Source organism: Myxocyprinus asiaticus, chromosome 43, assembly GCF_019703515.2.
Source record: "Myxocyprinus asiaticus isolate MX2 ecotype Aquarium Trade chromosome 43, UBuf_Myxa_2, whole genome shotgun sequence".
Classification (NCBI taxonomy): domain Eukaryota; kingdom Metazoa; phylum Chordata; class Actinopteri; order Cypriniformes; family Catostomidae; genus Myxocyprinus; species Myxocyprinus asiaticus.
The window spans coordinates 2,981,139-3,009,049 of record NC_059386.1 but is presented as its reverse complement, the minus strand read 5'-3'; the positions used below and the strand labels follow the sequence as shown (position 1 = coordinate 3,009,049).

At 36.5% G+C, this 27,911-nt stretch overlaps 1 protein-coding gene across 3 annotated transcripts; it reads right to left on the bottom strand.

Moving 5' to 3' along the window:
* Positions 1 to 339: 339 nt before the first annotated feature.
* LOC127433282 (m7GpppN-mRNA hydrolase-like) lies at positions 340 to 21,548 on the bottom strand. 3 transcript variants are annotated; one of them, XM_051685023.1, is made up of 11 exons: positions 21,264 to 21,548; positions 20,649 to 20,800; positions 20,343 to 20,470; positions 20,134 to 20,232; positions 19,860 to 20,012; positions 19,657 to 19,769; positions 18,007 to 18,102; positions 13,364 to 13,493; positions 3,773 to 3,853; positions 3,646 to 3,694; positions 340 to 1,785 (listed from the first exon to the last, which is right to left on the bottom strand). In XM_051685023.1, exons 1-11 carry the CDS (start codon positions 21,314 to 21,316, stop codon positions 1,649 to 1,651), a joined length of 1,191 nt encoding a protein of 396 aa, XP_051540983.1. In that variant the 5' UTR covers positions 21,317 to 21,548; the 3' UTR covers positions 340 to 1,648. The 3 variants fall into 3 exon arrangements, with proteins under 3 accessions (XP_051540983.1, XP_051540984.1, XP_051540985.1); XM_051685024.1 differs by lacking the exons at positions 340 to 1,785; positions 3,646 to 3,694; positions 3,773 to 3,853 and adding an exon at positions 3,878 to 10,214; XM_051685025.1 differs by lacking the exons at positions 340 to 1,785; positions 3,646 to 3,694; positions 3,773 to 3,853 and adding an exon at positions 10,924 to 11,047.
* Positions 21,549 to 27,911: the final 6,363 nt, after the last annotated feature.

Sequence of the window (27,911 nt, the reverse complement as noted above, 5' to 3'; positions counted from 1 at the left end):
ACTGTGAACCCAGTTCACTTAAGAGTAGACTCCTTTTCTTATGCTTAATTTACCAAAGGAGCCAAATATATAAAATTAACTCACCGGGTCGACAGCTCCATCACTCAGCATGATCGCTCATGCTGAGTGATGGAGCTGTCGACCCGGTGAGTTAATTGCTGTAGCTAGGTGAGTGTCTCTTTTTCCGATAAATCCACTCATCCAATGTTCCAGAGATCTCTTCAAATTTGGTCTAGTTCTCGTCAGTCAGTCACTCCACTGAGATGTTGGAGCCCACACAGGGATGTCAAGAAATGTGGTGGAAATTCACCTGTAAAATTAATCAGGCCACTCCAGTGGTAAAGCAAAGAAAATCTTTATTCTTACTCACGAGCCCAGGTAGCCCTCCTAATACCAAAGTATATATCAGAGAGCTACCAAGGTTAGTTACAAAATACAGAATATTTATCAAACACAATCAGGCTTATTCATTTTTCAGAAGACAAAGAATCAACTAAATGACTGGCTAAATATAAAAAGTAATTAACACAGAACCTCCTATCTTTCTTCACCTTACAAGGACAGGTTCCTTTCCTGAAATGCTCTATTCTTCATTCACACTAGTCTTCCTCAGCACATTCCATACTAATAAGATATTTTTCACTCTTCGGCTGTGTCCTCTGATAAGACACAGTTCTCTGCCTCCCTTTTCCTCTCTGACCTTGGCAGAGATGTCAATACAAAGAAATTTCAGTTGACTTAGCTACAAAAAGAGAAAATATTTATCTAAGAATTTGAACATGTTTTGTTAATTTACAGAAAGCAATTTACAGTTAATAACAAATAATAGAAAAGAAACAAAGCATAATGAGAATTAATTAAAATTAATTTTCCACACAACATCACCATGTTGTCAATTCAAATCATCCATCATGTGTCAAACATCCTGTGTTAAAATACACAAATACTTTTGACATAATACACCAATCAGAAATTTAATGAACTTCCCCAATTGAACAAGGATGTGTACAGGATAACAACTTACACGCGCACTGTAAAATGCTAAGTAAAACTTGAGCAGTAGTTAAAGAATGATAAAAATATACATGCCTTTTTAATAATAATAAAAAATGATCAGACATGAACACAGAAACAGCTCCAGGGCATAGATAAGAAAACCGATAATATATCAGGAAAATATGGATAACATGTTGTTCAAACAGCAATCCAAACACTTGTTCCAGTGACAACAGAAGCAAAAATGTCATCTGTGAATGTCAAAATAAGCAGATATTTTACTGACTGTGGACTTGATAAAACAATGTTTGAATGAGTTGTATTGCTTTTGCACAAGGAGCATCATCTCATCTGTATATACAGTAACAGTCGTGTGACTTTCAAGCATACTTTCCTCATCGAGCAGCTTCTATTTATCATGATGCTTTCTCATGTTTGTGCACAATTTAAGTTTTAGCTTAAATATTCAGTCCTTTCAAGGTAATAGAAATTCTGATCCAGGTTATCATAAACTGACATGTGTGTTAAAAAAGGAATTTATTTCCATTTTTTTTTTTTGCAATCTTGGTCCAACACACAATTCATCTCATTGTACCGTAGGTAAATCTGCTGCATCAGATCTTTTAAAACAGAGGGACTGAGCGACAGAACTTCAGGAGTCAAAGCAGGATTTCATGATGGCCTCCCTGTCGAATTTGAAGCAGAGGAAAGACAACGAGGAGAGGATGTAATCAGAGTCCCCATAACACAAGACCGTCTGTCCATTATAGCCATTTACTTCACCTACATCTGGGGGAAACAAGTCAAGTTAATGCAATGTATTTTAAATTCACAAACATTAAAAATAAAGAAATAATATATTTAACATGCATTACAAAACTGGACAATATTGAAACATTAGTAATAAGTTGTGGTTCTAATTAGGGATGCACCAATCCGATACTTGGATCGGTATTGGCTCAGATACTGAAGCTTTTAGATGGATCGGGCATCGGTCCAACAAGCCCGATCCAAATCTGTGTGTTAGTCAAGTTCGTTACTGTCAAGCTCCAGAAATGACATAAAAGAACCATAAAAACACCATTAAAGCAGTTCATATGACTCGTGCATTTTATTCAAAGCCACTTGAAGACGTGCCATAGCTCTGTGTATCACAAAAGGCTGTCTTTCATAAGTAAATATATAGCATGATCAGCGCCAACGCGTTAGTGAATGGTACTGCTCTGTTGAAACAAACTCAGGCTGGTGATGCACTCGCGGCTATTTTTAGCCTTCACAGCGGTGCGCAATATTTGAGCAGTACTCAAGAACAGCATCTCAGATGTAGATGCTCAATAGTTCGGTTCACTTATAATATGCATTTAGAATGGCACCGGAGGTGCATTTTACCAGAATTTGAATAAGAAGCGAATTAAACAACTGTGAACTTGCCTACAAACAGACACATACAGGACTTCCTGGAGAGTTTAGAATGTCAAAATAAAAGCATGAGGGTTTAAAAAGTGCACAATTTAAATATATTACTGTTGTATTTAAAAAAGTCAATAATAATAATATTATTTGTTTACAATTTATAACCATTTTTAAGTTGAATGGGTTCCAAAAAATAAATGTGTGAATGAAAAGTGGACTGATGTCTTACAACTAAATTGAACAAAAAAGATTAAATATATATAAAAAATATATATATATATATATATATATATATATATATATATATATATATATATATATAACACTGGTTTCTTTTCTACTGAAGACTGGAATTACTGTTAATTTTGCTGCTACATTATCCAGTATACTAGTTAATAATAAAGTGTTTCTTAATAAGCTATACATTTATATTGAAATAATGTGTAGTTAGGGGTTTGTGTTTCTTTACATATTAAAGAGTACTCCCAATTAGTTCCACACAGTAATGTAAAGATATTCTAAACTAATTATGCGAAAAAACAACATTGGTATCGGCTTGGGATCAGTATCGGCCGATACTGAGATTTCCGATATCGGAATCGGAAGAGAAAAAGTGGTATCGGTGCATCCCTAGTTCTAATAAGGCCTGCCTGAAATATTGAATATTCGTGATGATTTTTTTTTGGCAACATATTAAGCAGCATCATTCATTGCAATGATTTTAATGCATTTTTTTATTTTGCCAGACAGTACATTTCGTAAAGATTCAGACGATGTTTCAATTGTGTTTAAATCTGTAGCGATTTAAATTTCACTAGCAAAAAATGGCATTAGGGTTTGACTAATTTCTGTGAATCACTTCAAACGATTCATATTTTTGATTCAACGATTTGATTGCATCATTTATCATACATTTCTAATGTTTCTGTAAAACTTATGTAAATATTGCTGTTTTTACCATGTATTAGTGCATATAAATGAAAATGATTACATATCCTTCCTGGGTTAAAATAGTGGAAACGAAATTTTTTCTGTACTACTTGTTGCATTACACATTTTGAATCTACTTGGCAAAATGGTTTTGAAAATAATGGAAAAAATTGGGAAGAAAAAGCCATGCCAGAGAAAACATATCAAAAATCTTAAAAATAAATAAGGAATATTGTTTTAGCTATATCGCCCAGCCCTAGTTCTAATGCGATTGTATCAGATGCATTAAACAGCATATTTATGTACCTGTGTCAGTGTTATCCTGCAGTCTTCTGGGCTGAAGTTTGTCATCTTTCTACAAGACAATGTAGTGTTAGATGACTAAATCTTTCACTATTATGTACAGTAAATAATGTGTCTATGAGGGACTCACCTGCTGGTGACTGACACCATTAGCTCTTTTTTTCAAATTTGGATAGACCTGGTGTCTCTTTCCATTGCCTTTCACATGATTCTGCAAAAATTATTAGAAACATTCACTGAAGCAGCAAAAAACAGACCTCTAAGACATCCAGCATGACTGACCACAACTCACTTAAGGTCTAAGATTAGGTCACTCAGCTCCTAACATAATCTGTAAGAGAGCCTGATCTGAACATAAAGCATCAAGAGGTCAACAGAGTTCTCAAACAAAAGTAATCGTAAGGAATTTCACTATTCCGATTCTGATTTAGATTAATCTAAATGATTCCTGTACCTTAACGATTTTTTTAGTACTTTTGAGAAATAAATATTTGGAAATAATAAATGCAGTTAATATCTGATTTACCACCCTCAGCAGCTTGTTACAAGATGAAATCATTTAATTTTTTAACAGAACAGATTCTCATAATCTGTGTTTACACAGACTAATAAAGTTATTTTATTTATTTTTTTCTTTAATAAAATACCACTAATTACAATACTTATAATGTGCATCTTTAACAACATGTCATATCAACAACAATCTATTAAATACTCTGATTTAAGTCTTACAAGCCTAGGTACACATAACACAGTAACAATTCTTGGTTCATTTAGTCATGATTAAATTAAATAATTAATAATTTATTAAATAATTAAATGAATAATTTGCGGTTCAGTACATTATTAATTAAAAATATGCAGCTGATAAGGGTAATTGTTCAGGAGGTAGTGCTGTATGTTTTGCGGTGTAGATTCAAAAGAACATTTGTCAAATCTTTGACATTTGGGAGTCTATGTTTCTTATGTGTTACAGTCAGGGGTGTAAAGCAATGAATTACAAATACTCACATTATTGCAATCAAGTCGTTTTTCCCAGAAATGTAATTATACTCGAGTACATTTTAAGTGCTGTAACTGTACTTTTACTGTGTTGGGCCTCGTGCTCAGACAGTAGACAAAGGCAGGCCTATACATAATCATAAAGCCTGACTGAGGACTGTAGGAACACTCAAAGCCTGATAACACAAAAACGGCGCCAAAATCAAACAGAGAGTCCAATCAGACAACACAATCCCATCAAGCCTTGCTCACTTTACACCTAGGTGTGAAATTCTGAAGGATCGAACTCTCAACTCCTATTGGATGAAACGCATGACAGAACATGTCCCTCAACCATGATGTCATCGAGAGCATAAAATCCCCGAGATTCCTCCTAAGCCTTGCTTCCAGTGACAGTATTCGCCACGTCTAGTTGCAGCCCTGCTGCTCCCAGGTGTAGCCTCGCTGCCCAAGGAAGTAATATATGTACCAGAACTTTGGCCAAACAATCTCCATCTTGCTGGACGAGCCGAGATTCTACGTGTTCCACCGAGCACACTAACGGATCCGAAGGAAACTGCTGAGCAATCCGCATCTCACCCTTTTGCCAGCAGAAGTGAAAATTTATTTTCCTTCTTCAACCGAGTGAACTTCGCCAACCCGCCAAGAATCAGCTGCAGTACCGCCCACCGACAGAGCAAGGAAACGGCCTCCCGTCATCACCCGAGCTTCGAGGAATCGACTGCATTGTATTGATTATTAATTGATATTACTACATCAATAAACTTTATTATACTTTAAAGAGAAGTGTTTTGGTATTGTTCTGCATGCACCTGTGCCATGGGCTGGCAGGGGATGTCAGTGCTCAGATTCAAGCCTTCATTGTTCCCCTTTCGAATGTCGATGCTCTCCGGACGTCAACTTTTCTAAGAGAACAATCCTATATTGAGACAGCTATACTGTCTGGTTATTAGTCCCTGATTCCAGGGTGGTATCCCGACAATATTAATTCTTATTAATATTCTATTGATTTTAATAATTGATAGTTATCTTTGATGATGGATGATTTGAAGGATTAATAAGCTAATGTTGATTCTAATCAATGTTTTATTTATTTAAATAATTATTATCTTTGATAATGATCAATTGTTGCTAATAATAAAACCTGCTCCTGAACGAAGCCCCAACACTGTGCTATTTTCCCTCTGTGTTCGCTACTTCCCTGTCCTGATTTTATTTTTATCCATCAACATGATTGGCTATGAGAGTCTCGTGACTCCTGTCAAATCAAAACACGCATTGAAACGGTAGCTGTAGATCGGGCACCAACTGTTATGGATGTGGACTATGCCTCAAACAACAGTTCAACATCTGAAAATTCATGGCCGCACCTCAAAGGGCTTTTAGTAGTGAAAAAGGACAATTGCTTGATCGTGTCATGTGAGTTTAGCTTGCTCAAGCCAGATATCAGCATTAATTCTGCCTCTATTTAGAAGAAACATATCGAGATTATTGGGTTGCTGTGAGAGATTGATGCAATGTTATCAATAGGGCTAGGTGAAAAAACGATCTTGATGTTTATCAGAAAAAAAAAAAAGAGATGTCCTCGACATCGATGATAAACTTTTGAGTAATTTTCTATACTTAGCCTATGTTCTACATCTAGAGCAGGGGTGTTCATTACATCGATCAGGATAGCAAAACCACCACTGGTTGGTTGATCTAGATAAAATATAAAAGACTGAGTTTTTATTTCCTGGCGTCTGACACTGTCCGCTGTTTGATTGACAGGCGGCTTATGTGTGTGCGCTTTACATGTGTGTGTGTTCCGAGAGCGCTATTGTGGGTACGTGCCTAAATGATCAAATACACTTTATAATTCTAACAATGCCAGTCTTGGTGAGGTATTAATGTAAACGCAGTTGGTTGTGTATAAAGTAAATGTAAACAGTGGGACAAAAAAAACGTATTTGTATCAAAATGTCAGACTTGAAGTGTACATGTAACCAAATAGACCAACGTCTAGTATGCATAAAAAGGCAATTAATCAAACAACAATAGCAAGAAAACGAGAAAACCCCTCACTACGTTTGGCTGAATAACTTTTTTTTTTATTGCTTATTACTTTATAGCTTTAAAAGTACTAATTTAATATAGTAAAAGTGACATTTTTAATATTAATATTTTTTTTAATGATTGTTAGTTTTAAAAATACTAACCCCTGATGTAGAGAGCATTAATTTGTATAATAAATTATCAGAAAAGTAGAGATGATAAAATAAGTTATAATTATGCTTAGCCTTTATCAATTTGTTTCTAATGCCTGATAAAAATAAAAAAATGATCAACCTTTGTAGAGCAATACTTAAGGCAGAATAGACCCATCAGTCACAAATACACTTCAGAAAATTGTGCATCATTTATTAGAATGAGAACACAACTATTTCTGGGCTTAAAAAGATACAATAATTAAATCAATGCGGAACATTATATCTCAAAAGAAGTACAATGTGGCCCCCCCATGTACTACTTAAAGGGATAGTTCACCCAAAACTGAAAATTCTCTCACCTTTCACTCACCCACATGCCATCCCAGATGTGTATGACTTTCTTCAGCAGAACACAAATTAAGATTTTTAGAAGAATATTTCATCTCCGTAGGTCCTCACAATGCAAGTGAATGGGTGCAAACATTTTGATGCATCAAAAAGCACATAAAAGGCAGCATAAACCATACAACTCCAGTGGTTAAATCCATGACTTCAGAAGTGATATGATAGATGTGGGTGAGAAATCAATATTTAAGTCAATTTTTGCTAGAAATTCTTCTCTCTGCCCAGTAGGTGGCAATATACATGAAGAATGTGACAAAAAAAAAACACAAGAAGAATGTGAAAGTTAAAGTGGAGATTGACTAAGCGGGGAGGAGAATTTATAGTAAAGTATATAAAAAGTATAAAATATATAAAAAATATAGTAAGTATAGTAAAAATGGACTTAAATATTGATCTGAGCTGAGATATTATATAAATGATATATCTTCATTTGTGTTCTGCTGAAGAAAGAATGTCATACACATCCAGGATGGCATGAGGTGAGTAAATAATGAGAGAATTTTTTGGGTGAATTATTCCTTTAAAGCCCGATGTCGCCCCTGTACCAAACAACTTTTCCCACCCCTGCTCTACTTCCTCTATTGTGTAGGACATGACACGCCAAGTTTGCATTCCTTGCATTGTTTTGAACATGTTTTATGCACAACAATAACTTGCTCATGTTAACTCCGCAACAATAACTCGGCATTAAGGGCATTTTAGACCCTACACATAAATTGATTGAAATTAATGTAATGGTTTCATACTTTACGATTTAAAATGGTGATCAGTGTATTGAAAATAACGTTTTTCATCTTTTCATTTCTGTAATCATGTCGCCCTTTTATTTTTTTGGAATCAGATTCATGTAGTGTTTTTCTTAGATAAGTGATGCATTTTAAAAGTTGACTTATAAAATACCTTTATTTTTTATTCTTTCTGGCAAACAGCCATAAAAGGGAAAGTAAATTACAGTATGTGTGCTACATTTTGAAATTGCTGCATACAGTGTTTATTATAATGGTGCATAGCTTTCGCAACTCAGTACTCAATACTCACTACTCATAAGTACTTTTAAATGAACTACTCTTTTACTCTTATTTGTAGTTTTTAAGACTTGTACTTTTACTCTAATTACACTACATTTTCTGGGAAGTAACGGTACTTTTACTTGAGTATGATTTTTCAGTACTCTTTCCACCCCTGGTTACAGTGCTGCTGAACAGTAGGGCAGGAAGCACTGTCAGCGTATTTTACCATGGTGTTGCGTTTGCATTGGTGGAAGAATGCACCTTCAAGAGCTATAACCGAAACCTAGAGTAATGAACATCTTTTGGTTCCTGCATAAAAAAATAAGTTCAGTTCTGAATCGGAAACAGCCCTCAGTTCCCAAGCCAAGATTTTTGAAAAACCTTTAAAAACATATGTTCATCAAAAAAAAATTATAAAACTCCTTTCATGCTAACATTCTTCTACTTGCCATGCCAATTAGAATGTATGCACAATGCAAATCACTCTACAGATATTTAAAATCTAAAATCAAGCAAATGTCAAGGTTTTCATTAGTAAACAATTGTTTTGCTTCATTTGTTGCTTAGCAAATGGCTAAAAAAAAATCTAGACAAAAATCTAGACAAAGTAAACTAGCTACTTGAGGAACAATCAGTAATTGTTGACATACTTTTTCTTGCAACATCGTTTAACCCTTTAAGCTCTGAGGGTTTTTTTTTTTTTTTTTTTAAGATTTCCTGTTTCAGTGGCATTCCCAAAATTATAGGCTGTTGTTAAAATAAATAAATAAAAACAATGATAAAATGATATAGATTATGATGAATTTTGAGACTCTTAGCCCAAGAAACTGCTGAAAAAAAAGAAGAAAAAAACAAAAGCCAAAAATTAACTTTTTTTTTTCTTATTTCTCTGATCTGACATGTATATCTCAGGTGTAAATAAGGTAGCTTTGGAAAATGTTTTTGTTTCCAAACATGTCACCTGTAACGGAGTAAAATTTTGGGTTGATACCACAAAACAATCAAAAGTTATAGCATTACAAAAATAATTTATCCTAGTGTCCAAAAACATCTCAAAACAAATAAAACATAATCGTACATAAGAACCAATTACACATGCAAATACAACATGACTAAAGGTATGCTCTCTCTCCAAAGGATGCAGGCAAGGTGTTGGGCACCCAAGGCTCATCGATGTGCAAGGGCAACGAAGGCTATCCTGTCTGGTCCGAACCAAAAGAAGGTCTACTGTGGCACAAGTCACAGAAAATTTTAATGATGTTACGGGAGGAATGTGTCACAACACACAGTGCATCGCACTTGCTGCGTATGGGGCTGCGTAGCCGCAGACCGGTCAGAGTGCCCATGATGACCCCTGTCCACCGCCAAAAGCGCCTACAATGGGCAAGCAAGTGTCTGAACTTTGGAGCATTGGAAGAAGGTCGTCTGGTCTGATGAGGCCCCTTTTCCTTTACATCACATGGACAGCCATGTACATGTGCGCTGTTTACCTGGGGAAGTGATGGCACCAGGATGCACTGTGAGAAGACAACAAGCCGGTGGAGGGAGTGTGATGCTCTGGGCAATGTTCTGCTGGGAAACTCTGGGTCCGGCCATTCACGTGGACGTCAATTTGACACGTGCCACCTACCTAAACATTGTTGCAAACCAGGTACATCCCTTCATGGCAATGGAATTCCCTGATGGCAGTGGCAACTTTCAGCAGGAAAATGCACGCTGCCACGCATTATTCAGGAATGGTTTGAGGAACATAATGAAGAGTTCAAGGTGTTGCCCTGGCCTCCAAATTCCCCAGATCTCAATCTGACTGAGCATCTGTGGGACGTGTTGGACCAACAAGTCCAATCCATGGCGGCTCCACCTCGCAACTGACAGGACTTGAAGGATCTGCTGCTAATGTCTTGGTGCCAGATATTACAGGACACCTTCAGGGGTCTTGTAGAGTCCATGCCTTGGCGGGTCGGTGCTGTTTTGGCGACACATGGAGGACCAACAGCATATTAGGTAGGTTGTTGTAATGTTTTGGCACATCAGAGTATGTTTAGGTAGATTACTGTTCTAGCATAGGTTAGATATAAGTTAGGGAAAGAATGTCACTGTATTGTTTGTCCATATGTAACACTGCGGTCCTGTGAGGCACAACATCTCTTTGCTTTGTATGTCTCTACAAATATCGGAATGACAATAAAGCTCAACTGAACTTGAGCCATCATTAGCCTCTTTCACATTTACAGCTTTTTCCAGAAAACTTACTGCAATTTTCTGGTTAGAGGTCATGTGTGAACACGACCCTTTTGAAAATATTGGTAAATTTTGCTTTGGCAATTTCCCTTAATGAGAAGTTGTCTCATTACCTATAAATTTCCATATATATGGTTTGTGTGAACAGAGCCATAAGATTACCAGTTTCAGTTCTATGAGGTGAGGACGCGCAGATGAAAGAAAGTTCTGACAGAGATGATGCAATTAATCCGATGTGCCGTAACATCGGTGAATTGGAAGTAAAATGTCAACAAATTGGTCAGATAGTGAAACTAGAGTGCTTCTCTTCATCCGAGCAGATGAAAAAATTTGCAGACAGCTTAAAGGAACAGTAAGCATACGGTTATGTATGATAAATTCACCAGCCTCCTTCGGGACTGTTCAGACCTCTTATTTAGCAATATACGTACAGATTACTGTGCTTTTCAACCACAGATAGAGTCTCCACCTTCAGATGCTAGCGACAGCATTTTGTTCTCTGTAGTTCATTAGTCTTATTTGAAGTCATTGCATACAATGTCGGTAGGTCTTGAGTAACTGCATAAATGTAAACATTTGCCAAAAAAATCATCAACATTACCAAACGTAAATGTTCAGATAAAAAAAATAATACCCCGCCATGTTTTTAAACAAGAAACCTACATTTCCGGCGCAGACATGTAGATGATGTCACAGAGTTTAATGGCATTTGGTGCTGATGTGTGAATGGTCCTAGCAAAACTGAAAAATGACGGAAAGTCGTTGCATGTGTGAATAGCACATGTGGTATATTTACTAGTAAAGGCAATCCAACGATTTTCCTGTAATTTACCTGGTTGCATGTGTGAAAGGGGCTATTGAGTCTGTGTCATGTACTTGGTGCCATCTCCTGGTGGCCATATCTAATTAGAGTGAACAATCCTCTATGCCAGAGGTCGGCAACCTACGGCACGCGTGCCAGAATTAGGACGCAGAGGGGTAATCACTGGCACGCCAACAACGGCGAGAGAGGAGTAGACTTTTTTATTTATATAAATTCCGCACCAGCATTCCAATCTACATCTTGATGTAATCCTTCCTCATGATCACACAGCATGTTTTCATGAGCTGAATGGGAGGATAAACACTATTAAAGTATGATGAGACTCATGCTGCACGTGCAAGCCATTTGCGCACCACGAGCCAGCAGCGCATCACTTTCGGTTAATCGCGCGAGTAAACGCGCCCGCTTTGCTTCGGTCAGGCTGCACGGATGAGAGCCTACATTCCGTGTTTTATTTGTTTCTTTTTGCATTCAGAACAACACGTGATGTAATAAGGAAAACCACTATTAATCCTTGAGATTTACAACCCAGCATAGGTACAGCCTCCTAAAACCATGGTCACACTCAAAATTACATTAAACGATTAAAAGAGAATACAAACCCACATTGTGGGGTTCAAAAATCTGAGTCTATTCAAAATATAAATTAAACCTGGAAATAAAGTTTTAGGATTTTGCAATTCATCGAAAGGGCTAAATAGTTGATCGGCTTGTGATGCGTGAATGGCTTGCATGCGCAGCACATGTCTTGTCACACATTCAGCTGATGAAAACACTGCGTGATCATGAAGGATTACATCAAGATGTTAGATTGGAATGCAGGCGCAAAACTTTCATATAAATATGAAGCCTGCTCCTCTCTCACTGTTGCTTGCTTGCTAGTGATTACATGATTACAATGACATAATATAAGAAATATTTAAGATTCCACACAATTTTGTGATCAAATAAGCAAATGTGACATTAACTGTTAACTAATTTTGTACAAAAGGACAGGTTTTGCACACAATTTTCACTTAAACTGTTATGCTGATAATATAATTTGTAATGAAAAATAAACTATTAAAATCAGACTCAAACTTCGAAAAATCACACACGCGCATGTTTTTTTGGAGGAAGGGGGCATCGGCACAGCCATTGACCAGGAAAATAAAAAATGGCACTCCATGTCAAAAAGGTTGCCAACCCCTACTCTATGCACATATTTAGATGACTTCCACCTCTTGTTGCAGCGATCTGAATCCTAATGCGATTGGTTAAGCACTCCATGATGCTGGACAACGTACTAAATTATTTCCAATTAAGTCATCTGATCCAGGAAAGCTAATGTATTATTAGCGAGATTATAGCAATGTGCTGTGCACACATTGTGCTTCGTGTGGATTATCTAATGATCTATGCAAATGATTACATTGTGTGTGGGCTCATTTTAAAGACAATCACCTCCACTAAGTAATGGTATTTTATGTTTCATTTAATTTTTGTGAAATTTTAAGTGGAAACGCAGCATATAAGCAACACCTGTTTACATGTAAAATATACTATATGTCAAAGATATATATTTAGCTACTACTTGCTATAGTTTTGTCTGTGAGTAAAACAAATAGGCAGGTGTATTCCACTCTTTGAAAGCTTTCCAACGACATATGACATATGGCTATTTGATCCGTTTGATGTTTTTACCGATTACAATAATATGTGCAGTGCAAAATTATTAATAATGTATCTAAACGGAACACTTCTGATTTGTCTGCAAATATCAAAGCACTTGTTCAGTTTTGGTCATAATGCCTACATGCCTTGTAAAGTACAGCTTCTAAAATTTTAAACGATACCTATTATGTGTTGGCCAAGACTGTAGTTATTAGTATTTAAAAAAAAAAAAAAAAGAATTCTCAGCAGCCCCATCCAAGCTTAAAGGGTTAAATTAGTTGTTGACATAATTCACTGTACGGATATGGAAACCACCACCATAAAAGTACTCGCAAAATATCTGTAAAAATAGTGGTTTTAATTATATAAATGCATTATTCTAAGAGGTGAATGCTTACCTTGGGTTTAAGCACATCTAATTCACTCTGGGCAGTTTGTCCAAGGGTTTTTTGCTGTTTTTGCTTTGACCAGCAGTCACCTGACCCTGGTGACATTTCAACCAACATCTGAGATTTTCTGCACTTAGAGCTGAGGAGCAAAAACAAAACACCTGTAGTATTCTTTATGAGCAGGGTACAAAATTAGCCTTTTTTCCCACCAGCCACTTTTATTTTTCCAATTCACATAAAAAAATTAAAAAAACATATCGTAGCACTGTGGTTTTGATAATCTATTCAGCATTATATAATGTTTTTTTTTTTAACAAAATTATGATAAAGGAATTTATATGATTTATAGTGAAGAAATATACAGTATGTAGGTCATCGACAAAACCAGTTTTAACATATTTAAAGGTGGAGTAAGTCATTTTAATCCAAAACACTGTCAAAATCCACGAATATCTCTTCACGGTCCGCTAGCTGTCTGTTCTGTATGTGCGCTGAAAAAAAATAAATCCGGTGTTTGTACACAGCCCTGGCTCTGTAAATGGGAAAATAAACAAAGTGTATCAGACTGATCCACACAACACTATTCCAGCGTACATGAATTTGGGGGGTGGAGCTTCTGAAGGAGCACTAAAAGGAGGGGTGTGTTTGTTTGGCTGTTGAGTTCAAATATCTTTCGCAGGAATCGCTTACTCCACATTTAATAGGCCTAGGCTATATGATTTTGTCGGACCGGTTGATTAATATACATCCTTAGACATTTAACACACATCTAAATCTGATAAATGTGACATAAAATAACTAGCATCAGACATGCAATATGCACCTTTATTGCTTTAATTACTGTTTCACATACAGTAAATAATATTACATTATACTGTATTTCAGTTACTCAATATTAAATCTTAACAGCCAGTGTTTACTGAACAAGTTACTTACTGCTTTCAAATTAAATAAATATATTTTTGAAGTATTACATTATTTTATTTTTTTTGCATATCCTTTCACAAATGTGCTGCAGATCATTGTTAGATCATATATGGCCTTAAATAAATCACAGCACTTGCACTTTGGGAATTAAAAACAGTAATTTGTGACCGGAGTATGTGCAATTCCTTCGTGAAAAGTTCAGATCTCTAGCTGCGGAAACTGCAGTTTTTGGGTATGTTCAGCTCAATTTGAAAGAAAGCACCCTGTCTAAAGCAGTTATTTTCTGGGGTGGTGATTATCTAATCAGCCAACTGTGTGGCAGAAGTACAATGCATAAAATCATGCAGATATAGGCCAGGAGCTTCAGTTAATGTTCTCATCAACCATCAGTATGGGGGAAAAAACGCAATCTCAGTGATTTAGGTTGTGGCATGGTTGTTGGTGCCAAACAGGCTGGTTCCTATTCCCTATATAGTGCGCTATGCGGCTGTAAAGAGAGCAAGTGATTTCACTCATTCAGATTTATTTAGGCTGTGTTCTATTTCTGGAAAAATAACACATTTTATGGATATTAAGGAATATAAACATAATATACAGTATTGTAATCAGAGAAGAAAGCAACAACAATAAACATACTTTGGTCAAATGGATGCATACTGTTATGAATAATGACACAGAAAGCCGAACTCAGCAGTATCCATTCGTTCATCCATTCACACCTTCAAGGGTCTGGATACTTATGTCAATGTGATATTTACGTTTTTTCTTTTTACTAAATTTGCAAAGTTATCAAAAATCAGTTTTTTGCATTGTTATTATGGGGTATTGCGTGTAGATAGATGTGAAAAAAAAAAGTTTAAAGCATTTTAGTATAAGGCTGCAACATAACAAAATGTGAAAAACTGTACTATTTTTGGGAGCAGCATTCACCCCCATAAAGCGGCAGGAACTGGTGAGAGTGGTGATTACTGCTTTTGGAAAAGGTCACGAGGCATCAATGTATTACTCCCTGCTAATTCGGAGTCTGGGGGACAGAGCTTCGGCTTCTCTCAAGAGATTATGGGAGAAAGATTTAAACTTGGTATTGGAGACGGGAGTGTGGGATAGGATTCTAAAAAAAGTCAAGTCTACATCTAGAGATGTCTACAAATATTGGGCTACAGATATTAGGCCACTATATTATAAACATAACTAGATTAAGTACCTATTAATTTATTTAGAGTTTGTAGTGGAAGAATAGATGCATTTCAATGTCCAGACTTATTTGTTTGAAGCAGAGTCCTCCATCAAACAGAGAGATGGGGCTGAAGGTATGATCACATCGTGTCCTATACAAACCTCAAATGACACAAAATAAAAGATATCTTTTCTATGTTAATCAGAGTATTTTGTCCTAAGCAGCTGAGATGAGTAAAGGGACATTTTGTCGATCGCTTGGTTTCTATATTTGGAGTCACGAATGGTTACTCCATCCACTATGAACAGGCACTGGTCCGAAATGCGATGCGTGGTGCCAGCGCGAGGCGACTGTTTTCTGCGACTGCTTTCGGGTCCTTGAATAACGTATAACATGTGAGTAAGGGTAAGGGTTACAGCCATCACCTATTGCTTTTCAGGACTACAGGGCAAACAATGTCAGGTTAAATGGCGGTTTTTTACTTTTAAAACATGATTGCGTTGCTGATAATTTAAGTAATTATGCAACCCTATAACTTTTTATAGAGTAGCACGTAATTTACTTTTGCATAAAAAAATTTCAATTTCCAGTGTGTGTGCTCATCTAATTGAGGAAAGTAAATTGCACTGAAGCCATAGACACAAGTTTGGTTTAAAGGAATATTGACGCACTTAAACCAAGTTGTGTTCTTGTTTTTTTAAGCTGTTAAATGGCAGACAACATTTGGAAACATCCGTTTTTAAAAATCAGTAAATTATATAATGACATTTTCGTACACAATCTCTACACTCTCTCACGAACCCCTGGAGTTCCTTCACGAACCCCCGTTTGGGAAACCCTGCTCTAATGTATTAAAAACAAAAACCTTCACAGACGTATAAAAATGTATTACTTTTGAAATTAGACATTTTGCAAACTGCAAAACCTCTTATGAAGTGTACAGGTTGCAGTGTGGAAAATGCAATGCTTTTTATGTTGGATGCACAAAAAGACACCTCAAAGATCGATTAGCGGAACAAGTACGCAATTAGATCTAATGAAACGAATTGTTCTCGTTCACCTCCACACACCGAATCATATTTTTCGTTCACTGACGTCTCTCCCTTTCGAAGCCAATGGCTGCTTTTCATGCCTGTAAAGACTGACTATAGCACGAGCCAATAGCATTTGAGTGCTGGCTGTGAAGGAGCATATCATTGTTTCGACCTGCTGAACGAATACGCCCCTTCACTGAACTAGTCGGTCATCTGAGTATGAACGAGATAGGAGGTGGTTCGTAAACGAACTAAATATACTAGTAAACTCGTTCACGAATGACTGCGGTGTCGTTCGTTCGTTCAGTTTGGCATGCGAGTCAATCGCGTTAAACAAGAAGTTACGGGTGAAATGCACTTAAGACAAGTTTATAGGTATACACAAAACATAACTCCTAATTTATGAATTAAAATGTTATAAGTGTTAAAATGACTAAAGACATACAGTAAAAATGACAAGAATTATGGATGGAAATGTTGTGCTTTGATGCACAGTGATATTTAGGCTTTTCCTAAACATTTTCCTTGTCTTGGTAATAATTAAGCCCAGCATTTAACAAAATATAGGGAAAATAAGACCTGCCATTTGTAGTGAAAACGGTTATGGTGTTTAAACTATTTTTAAAATGTCTTCATACTTTTAAACACATGCTAATTCCATTTGTCTTCCTTTATTGCGTTTTAAAGACTGACTTTAGCGTGAGCCAATAGCATTCAAGCGTGGGCTGTGAAGGAGTATATCATTGGCTGGACCCACTGAACAAATACGTTCCTTCACTGAACTAGTCAGTAATTTTGTTCGTGATGTGAACAAACTGAATGTACTGTTAAATTCTTACGCGACCAACGTGAATGAATCAAGGCCTGTTCACACCAAACCCGTTTTTCTGGTGCGATTGTTCGTTCCGAACAAGCTTTTGTACAGTAAATATGGATTTTGATGGCGCTATTTACATCGGGTCCGACAAATCATCTGCAACAACCCTAGGGTTTTTTTACGGAGAGTATTCCAATTTTTTTTTCCCTTTGGACTGTGATGAAAACTAACTGACCAACGAGAAGAGATTTTTATCATATTTACAGAGTCGCTGCAGCTGCTCAATCCAGCGTGTTGGTGGTGCTAATCAACTGGAAAACGCCAGCATTGGACATGCAGCTCATCCCCCCCCACCATCTTCTGACTGCTCTGACTGCTCTATTTTTTTCTTTTGGAAAGCTGTGGAAGCGTAATTGTGGATTTTTTCTGTCACAGCTGAATGTATTGGCTGTGGTCTCCCATTCACCGCTATACACCGTTTACCCTGCTATCGTTTACTTCCGCATTCCAAACCTGGATACGTGAAAAGGGTCGATTGGGTTTTTCCCTTTATGTTCTTTGAAATCAATGGATTTTCAGTGTCCTCTGACGGAGCATAAACTCTAGTGTACAAGCACTATAATTATGCATAAATTGTGGAAAATATTTGTGGACATAAAAGGTGAAGGTTGAATGTCCTCTGTGGCAATATTCATACCGGAAAGGTTTGGATGGTGTGCTGCCATTGGACGTCAAATCCTCATCACTGCTCGTTGATTCTCCTTTGTATTTGGCTACCCACTCTTTGAGCTGTCTACAGACAGGCACATTACACTTTGATTTTACTTGATCCCAAAAAACAAAAACACAGCCACGAATCACTTCAGGTGTGGTAAAAAGAATAGTTTACCCCAAAATTAAATGGTTATGATTTACTCAACCTCATGTCATTTCAAACCTGTATGACTTTCTTTTGCAGAACACAAGAGGAGGAATTTTGAAAAATGTCATTCATGGATTTCCATACATCGGCAGTTGATAGTGACTCCCTTTAAAGCTTTTTTAAAGGACCCAAAAGTGTCAAATGTCAGCCATGAGACCCATGCATTTACATGTCTTCTGATGACATATGAAAAACATTTTTTTCCTCCCCATTTTCTCCCAATTTGGAATGCCCAATTCCCAATGTACTTTTTGAAGTCCTCGTGGTCTGCCTCATTCCGGGTGGCGGAGGACGAATCCCAGCTGCCTCTGCATCTGAGATTGTCAACCCGCGCATCTTATCACATGGCTTGTTGAGCGGGTTGCCACGGAGACAGCGCGTGTGGAGGCTTCACGCTATCAACCGTGGTATCCATGCTCAGCTCACCACGTACCCCACCGAGAACGAACCACATTATAGCAATCACGAGGAGGTTACCCCACGTGACTCTACCCTCCCTAGCAACCGGGCCAATTTGGTTGCTTAGGAGACCTGGCTGGAGTCACTGGCGGGATTCGAACTAGCAAGCTCCAGGGGTGGTAGCCAGCGTCTTATACCACTGAGCTACCTAGATATTAACTTCAGTCATGGCTCTCCAATTCACATTCATGGGTGCATGAAAGATACTCGTTTAGGTCAGGTGTTCTTGCGAGAACTTGCGCTGCTTCTGCTCTCGCTAGGTTTTGCAAGCACAAGCCTTTGAGAAGCTTCTCTCATGTACTCATGAACACATAAAGGAGAGCTATGCTGAAAGTCAAGATTTTCAATGAAAAATAAATTGCATTTCAGGGGCCATTATAAAAAATTTCATTTTTTCATAAAAGTAGCTCCTAATGCAAAAATTTGAGCAACTCTTAAAAATTAGGGGTGTGTCACTCCTAATTTTAGTACTTAAAATTTTCATCTAAGAGTAATTCATTAAGCATTTTAACACTAATAGTAGCTCCTAAACCCACAACAACTAAGAAATCGTCCTGAGGAATTTTAAATCCCTAAGAGTTTATCACAATCCAATATTCCACAATTTTAGACTATAATGACATTAACTTTTTAAAAGGTAATCGCCTGAATTCCAGTTGAGTTGATGTATTTTAATAGTATAACATTACAATATTATAAATATAATGGTCCTTTTTAAGCTTTAAATAAAGTCACTACTACCTGACATTGTAAGGAAATAAGCTTAAAAATGTCTACACTTGTGTACCGCAGAAGAAAGTGATACAGGTTTGGATCAACAAGGGTGAGTACAGTAAATAATGACAGAATAATTTTTTTTGGGTGAACTATTCTTTTAATGATGCAAAAGTCATACAGGTTTGAAACAACAAAGGCAAGTGAATAATGACAGAATTTTAATTTTCAGGTGAACATTCTTTTAATTACCTCATAAATGGAATAGCCATGAAAAACTTGTTTGGAGCCAGTCCAAGCTTGGATTTAGGAGTCATATCATTCCTGTGACAGGGCAGCTTGTCCACTGGGAACCATTCAATGTTCTAGGTGGAATCAAGAGAGCAGAGAAAATAAATGTCTTGAACGTCAAAGAAATGTGCTTCTATGTCGGCAAAAAGAGCATTAAGATATACCCTTATTTCCCTTCTGGTCTTGGGGTTAAATTTTGTGTCCTTAGGAACTCCCGGAATAATATACAATCGAGCTAACTGATCTGAAATTCTCTGCTCAATATATGTATTTTTGCAAATACGGTCACGGATATCAAAGCCTGTCTCCTCCAAAACCTGCAGAGGAAATTAAACATCAGATTTGCAAAATGGCAGATTTTCATTATACTGATCTTAATGAATTTTAGCAGATATCAAAGCAAGATGAATATTTCAGAGCTAAAAGAACTCAGCGTACTTCTCTCACAGCACAGTCATAGAAAGCCTCATCTTCATTTACTTTCCCTTTAGGAAAACCCCAGCCAGACTTGGCCAGATATCCCTGGACCAGCAACACCTTGGAGTAAAAATGAAGTTTCTAAATGAATACATTTGTGAAGCTTTTAAATACATCATGGTATTTTTCATTACGCAACATTCTGATACATCTAGCAGCTGTGTTCTTACATTGTCAAGCGTTTCATCAAGAATAATTGCACCAAATGTTGGTACACCCATCTTATACTCTTTCCACTGCTCTAAAACCTTCTGAACATCCTCTCCTTGGGGCAGCAGGAATGGACAGTGATTAAAAAGTGATTATAAAGTTAAGGTGACACCCAGAAAAAACCAATAAACCACTGAGTATTTACAGTTTTTTTAAACACTTGGACTTTCTCTTGATACAGAAAACTAAAATTTCAAGGGCTATTAAACACAAATTCAAATCTCTGACATGTGTACACTTTCAACGAAAATAACTCTTTAGGATATCAGCCATGGCAAAGTCCCTTATCCCACACTGAGGTAATCCTGGTGAATTCTGCAGACAGAAATCCAGGTAAAACCAATGGGAAAGCTCAATCTGGAAGCAAACTCTGATGGCATTGTCCCTCTCTTCACTAGGGATGTGAAGAATGAAGCGGCTACATAAGATGAGACAAAATAATTACTTAACAATACAACATTGAAAACATAAAGCAAACATCAGTGAATATTACATTTAAGGGTGGTTTAGAATCAGATGACTTATGTTATTATCTAGGAAGATTGCGTCGAACACAGCTACTGTTTTGAAACGTAAAAAATACCAGACGGTTGACTTAGGTAAATGTTCTCTCTGACTGTTGGGCCGTGTATAAAAACTAGTGAGTTGCATCTTTGGCATCAAATGATCCCCTTAAATGCAACTGTCTCGAAACGCGCCTATTATGCAGCTAAACGACGCATTAAAGGTAGGCTGCTTTCAGTCTCACTTTAAATGACGGCGTAACAAATGTAGCTCCGGGTTCATCAAACAATCAAACTGACGTAAAAGAATATTAAACTTTAAGGTGAAAACAAATCTCATAACACACAGTCACATATTAATGCAAGCTATCTGTTAACCTGCAAAGATCGTCTAGTACGCCGTTGGGAATCTCCCCTCTTTTTGACTCCATGTTAAGGGTAAAAACATCCCGAAAAAGCAAAACTAGTGCGGTAAAAACCTCATAGCACAAAGCTACTACATTTATCAAACGTCACTAGAGGGCATTATCTTGTACTATTCAAACACTTAAAATAACCGTGGTATCAGTGCTTCGAAATTTAAACGACAACACTAATGCTAGCATGCTAACCAGCTAAAACTATAGAGCGCCGCGCAAATTCATGAAAAACTTCTGTGATTGGGCGGGACTAAAGAGGCGGGGACCACCGACAGAGCGTATAAACTCTGAGCCAAGTACTCTTGACCAATCATCACACGTTCCACATAATTGACGTCATAAAGAGCTAATAATAGATAAACAGAGCATAACAACAAGCATGTCTGGATGGTGGAGGCATATGATGCTGGTTACAATCACGCTAGTTAAAATAGGCTGTCTCTCGTTTGGAAGGCTGCATTTGTCAGCCGTATACGTCATCAAGGCTGTCTCGTTTCATAAAAGCTAGTAGGACACTTCGTTTTTCTCTCAATGTACGGGGGATCCGTGATTTATCTAAACGCAAGGCTTTATTTTTATTTTGTACCCCAGAAAAGGGATGTTTATTTTTTTTTCAAGAAACACGTTCTTGTTTTAAAGATGAAACCTTTTGGTGCAATCAATGGGGAGGTAATGTCTTATTTTGTCATGGTACTAATCACTCCGCTGGAGTTTTAATTTTGTTTGACCGTAATTTTAGCGGCTCCATTCTTCAGTCTTTTTCTTCTTCCGAGGGTAGATTGATTATTGTTGTTATTCTTCTGGGGGATTTTTTCTTTATCTTGGTTAATGTTTATGGTTTTAATAATTATACACAAAATATCTTCTTTTTTCAGGATCTGTCTTCTAAAATTCTTGATTTAAAATGTAAATATCCCTCTGCTGCAGTAATAGTTGGAGGAGATTTCCCCCAAAACAAGAGTCATGCAGATGTAACACTATTATTAATGATTTTTGTAGTAACATTTCTCTATTGGATGCTTACAGGTTTATGCATGTTGACAACGATTGTTCATATACTTGGTTTGGCTCTCAAGAAAATCGCGTATAGATTACCGGCTTATATCAGACTTCCTGTCTCCTTTTATTAAGTCCAGTGGTATCTGTCCTGCCCCCCTCTCAGATCACGCTTTTATCGACCTTATTTTACCTGATTCTGGTACTGGTTGTCACAGAAACCTTGGATATTGGAAACTAAATTGTTCTCTATTACGGATTCCCTCTTATTGTTTAAGTATTAAGAACATTATTGAAGAATTTAAAGCAAAACCTGCTATTTCAGTATCTTCTAATTGGGAGATGTTCAAATATGAGTGTAGAAAAGTCTTTATTCGATTTAGTAAACAGTTGGCAAAGGCAAAATATTTAAGGTATACTTCTATCCTAAATTAAATGAATCAAATTTTAGGCAAGCAACAGACAAACGAAGATGATAAAGTAGAACTGCACAACCTAAAAGAAGAATTAAATAACCTATATGCAGAAAAGGCTAAGGGTGCTTTTATAAGATCCAGAGTGAAGTGGCTAGAATTCGGGGAGAAAAATTCAGCATATTTTTTTAATTTAGAAAAGAAAAGAAAAGAGGGAAAGCTAAAAGAATATCTTCTTTATATATTGAGGGCAGTTTGGTCACAGATAGAGCCAAATGTCTAATTTTGTTTCCAATTTTTATTCACAGCTCTATACTTCATATAAACCACAATTTTCTGATAGCTTTTTTGAGAGGGTTCAAGCATTCACACCTATTATAAGTGATGGAAATCAGTCATCTTGTGAGATGGATTTGACTTTGGAAGAGTTGGATGCGATTATTCAGAAAGCTCTCCTCAATAAAAGCCCAGGTCCAGATTGACTGCCTTTTGAATTCTATAGGACCTTTTGGCAAGACATAAAAAAGTTTGTTTTGGAAGTGTTTAAAGACTGTGCACAGAAAGGTGAATTGACTGAGTCCATGAAGCAGGGCTTGATTACTTTAATCCCAAAACCTAACAAAGATTCCTTGTATTTAGATAATTGCCACCCAATTACATAATTTGGATTATAAATTGTTAGCTTCCCTTTACACAAATAGATTGAAACCATGCTTAGAAGAAATTGTCTCTGTTTCCCAATCTGGCTTTATGAAAGGTAGGCATATCGCAAATAATATTCGGCTTGTTTTAGATATTTTAGATTATAAGGAATTGATCAACGATAATGCAATTATTTTATTTTTAGACTTTTATAAGGCCTTTGGCACAGTCGAGCATGAGTTTATGTTTGAATCTTTGCATTGGTTTGGTTTTGGCTCTTCCTCTTAGTTCAGACTTTTTACAAAAATATTAACATCAATGTATCTTTGGTGAATGATGTTTCTCCCCGGTTTACGATTAGAAGGGGCATCAGACAAGGGTGTCCTTTTTCGCCTTTTTTGTTTTTGTTGGTCGCTGAGTTTCTCAATATTTTTATTACTCATTGTGTAGATGTTCAGGGTATTTTAGTTGCGGAACACACTTCTAATTAGTCAACTGGCGGATGACACCTGTCTGTTCTTAAAAGATGAGAAACAGGTCCCTGTTATTTTGGATGCTTTAAATTCATTTTCTAATGCTTCTGGCCTCACAGTCAATTGAAATAAAAGTGAAATTATACCTGTTCACAGTCTTGATAAAGGTCATATAGAAGGTATTGAGGTCAAAAGTTCTGTTAGATATTTGGGCATTTTAATAAGTAAATCACCCGCGGATAGAATTTTAGATCATTTTTCGCAACGGACACAAAAATTAAAGAATGTCTTCAACTGCTGGCTACAAAGAAACCTAACTATCTATGGTCGTGTCTTAATATCTAAAGCTAAAGGCATTCTAGGATTGTTTACCCAGCTTTGTCTTTATATGTTGACCCGAAAATCTGCTCGTCTATTGACTCCATACTATTTAAATTCTTATGGAAAAATAAAACTGAATATGTTAAAAGGAAGACTCTGATAAGAAATACTTTGGAGGGAGGTGTGAGTGCTTTGGACTTCAGTACTCTCAATCAGGTTTTCAAGATTGGTTGGATTAAACGCTGCCTGAATTCTGATCCTAATCTGTTATGGTTTTACATTCCTAAATTGATCTTTGAAAAATGTGGGGGGTTACATTTTTCATTGGCCTGCAATTTCAAATGCAACAAACTTCCGGTCAAGCTTGCTAATTTTCATAAGCAAGCCTTGGAAGCCTGTAAGCTTGCCTTCTGCCACAATTGTTCCCCTCATAGGAGTATTATATGGAACAATCAGCATGTGCTGCGTGGAAAATTTTTTTTCTTTATTAAGAACTGGTTTGACAAAGGTGTCATTTTTGTTTTGGATTTGTTAAAAAAGGATGGCAGCTTTTATTCCTATACTGAATTTATTACCATTTTTGAAGTGGATACCTCACCTAGAGTTTATGACTGGGTTATTAACTGTATTTCACCTAAACTGTTGCAGGTCATACTGTAGTTACAGAGTATCAGTCTGTGAAATACCCCAATTATCCATTGGAGGATTGGAGCTTTCTAACATCAAATGTAACAATTTTTGGATTAGAAGAATCCTTATTAGGAAAATCAGTTGTCATCCCAAAGCTTTTTTCAAGTGGAAATTAATTATCCTTCTCTTTCTACTATTAACATATGGACTGGCATTAATACGTTTCTGTTACCTAACAAGCTGAAAGAACTTTACTATAAAATCATTCATAATTACTATCCCTGTAACTCTCTTCTTTCTAAGTTTAAGTTGGACATCTCTTCACAATGTACATTTTGCAACTTTAATCTTGAAACTATACCACACTTGTTTTTTGAATGTGATTATGCAAAGGAGTTCTGGAAAGAAGTAGCCTGGCTTATTTTCTCTGCTTACAACAAACTTTTTATTTTTGAAATATTGAATGTACTGTTTTTGATTTGGGATTCAGGGTCAAAGGAGATGGATGACAGGTTAAAACTGCTAACTCTCTGTGGCCAGTTTCATCTCCATAAATGTAAAGTCACTGAATTTTAGGCTTTTCTGTGTCGATCTAAAGTTATTCTATGACTCTATTTGTTTATCATTTAACAAGAAAGCTGCTAAAACTGCTCTGTTGATTGAAAAAATTATGGTTTCATTATAAGAGTTTCCTCCTGATTTCCTGAAGGTGACAATTTTCTTTTTTCTTTTTTTTTTTTTTCAAGTTTCATGTTATTTATTTCTATTTATTTTTATTAATTTATTGTATGTTTAATTTCTGTTGCTTTAGATGTTTTGTGAATTACTTTTTCTTTTTAGTAGACCATTTCTGTTTACTGTATCTTATTTGAAAATGTATTTTAGTGCCTTGCTCTACCTCGAGTTTCCTGTTTTCTTAAGTGTTTTTTGTGTGTGTGTGTGTGTGTGTGTGTATGTGTATAATATATGTATCCCCTGTAATCTTTGTTCAATAAAAAAAAAGAGTAGGACACTTCGAATGCAGCCTTTGAATGCAACCTTCTTTCACGGGAATTCAGAGGATGCATGAGGTGTATCTTTCTGGGCACTCACAACCCACAATTCTTTGCGTCAAGGAAAATGTCTAATTACGGATTTGTCCGTAAATATGATGTACAAACACAAGTAATATGAATTCCCAAGTTAAAGTACCGCAGTGGATGGGTGCAGAGTATATAATATGTATATTAGTATCTAATTAATATAAAGTATTAGACTAAAATTACACCAGTAAAATCTATTTTCTTTTCTCTTTACATCATTATAACTTATATATATTGTCATAGCAGCCATGACTGTGTCTTGTTTGGAAGGCTGCATGCTAGGTAGGACGCGTCCTTTGAAGGCTGCAGTATACCGAGTGTCATCCTTTAAACAAGCCTCGTTTAAACGAGATGGCCTTCATAGGACAAACGGAACGTAACATGGTTGCTATGACAGCACCCCACTCTTTAACGTGCAACTGCTTTGAGTGAGATGGGAACAAATCCCTCTGGAAAGGGAATGTATGAGGTACATTTTAGGAGAGTTATAATGAAGTAAAGAGAAAATAAAATAGATTTTACAGTTGTACTTTTAGTCTAATACTTTATTTTAATTATATATTAATATAATTATACATGTTATATACTCTGCACCCATCTACTGAGGTACTTCAACTTGGTAATTAACATTCCTTGCGTTTTTTTTATTTGTATTTTCTTATTGCTGAGAACGGGAACATACAGAAAAATAAACATACAGCACATAATATCAACAACGATAACACTAATAAAAGAAAAAAAAAGAAAATATAGCTGCCAGCAATTAACGGGGCCTTTAAGCACATGCGTAAAAAGGTATTATGTTTTATTTAGCAAACATGTAACCACCTAGATCATAGATGGAATAGACCATTTACAGCCAATACAGGCAATTTACTAAGGAAATACATGTTTTTTAAAGCTTTTTAAAGCTCATAGCACCACTTATGGTCCGATCTCCATAAAAGTCTGCATGCTTGTTTAGAATCATATGTCACATGTGCTCACCTAATTTCGTGAAGTTCTTTGTTTAGGAATTATGGGCTTATTTGTACGCTTGACCACGGCCATTTTCTAAATGACACTGTTATAGCTACCCAAAGGGTAAAGTTCAACATTTTATATATATAATTATTGACCTAGAGAGTCCAGAGAATTGTACTGCATTAGTTTTATTGAGGTTGAGCGAAAAACCTAGGACTAGTTCACAAAAGTAGGTTTTTTACATGATCGTGAATATTTAATGAACGATTTGATTGACAGCAGTGGTTCTTGAGGCAAAGTTGTTCAGTATGAGGAGATCTAACAAATTATAAGAATTATAGCTGCATCCCAATTCAGAGGCTGCATCCTTCAAAGTTCGCATTCGAAGGCCGATTGCGTCACTGCTGCGCGACAAAGGCTGTCCCAATTCGAAGGCTCCTTCAAATGCGGCCTCCAAATGCATCCATCGTTTCCCGTGAAATGAAGGATACAACAGATGGATCCTTCGCGGCCTTGCCTACCCCAGAATTAATTGCGCGCCAGTGACGACAGGATTGTTTTGAGAGAAATTGCCGAATTATACTTTTAAACGTAAGTATTGGGTTTCAACTTACTCAAATATCTAATGATACAAATGTAAAAAAAAACAAAAAACTTTAAAGTGGTTCAAATGTACCAAAATCCTGATACCACCACCTAGTGGCCGATTTTTTATAAACTTTGCACAACCCTCTCAGACCAAGAGTCAAATAGGTCCACCAAGTTTCGTTCCAATCGGTCATTGTTAACCTTGTGTAATAGCTGCTGAAATTTGATTGGCCGATGGCGGCCATGTTTTTCAACATACATGAATGTCCATGTAGACAATGATGGCAGCTGAGACAAAGACAATGTATGCAAATTTTGAAGTCAATAGCATTAACGGTTTTATAGTTACAGCCAATTTCATGTTTTTTTGCTATTATAGCCCCACCATGTGGCAAAACCGCGCCAACTTTTCTGGGCAACCAAAGATTGACCTCTTACATAAGCATGCCAAGTTTGGTGAAGATATCTCATTTACTTAAAGAATTATAGCCATTTACGT

Bases quoted from the DNA above. Each gene is read 5' to 3' on its own strand.
- LOC127433282 (XM_051685023.1), bottom strand. From the start codon at position 21,316: ATGGAGTCAAAAAGAGGGGAGATTCCCAACGGCGTACTAGACGATCTT. The intron at 20,013-20,133 runs GTACGCTGAGTT...TTTCCTCTGCAG, and splicing joins ATGACTGTGCTGTGAGAGAA to GTTTTGGAGGAGACAGGCTT. The intron at 13,494-18,006 runs GTATGAATATTG...TTTGCTCCTCAG, and splicing joins ACACCATCCAAACCTTTCCG to CTCTAAGTGCAGAAAATCTC.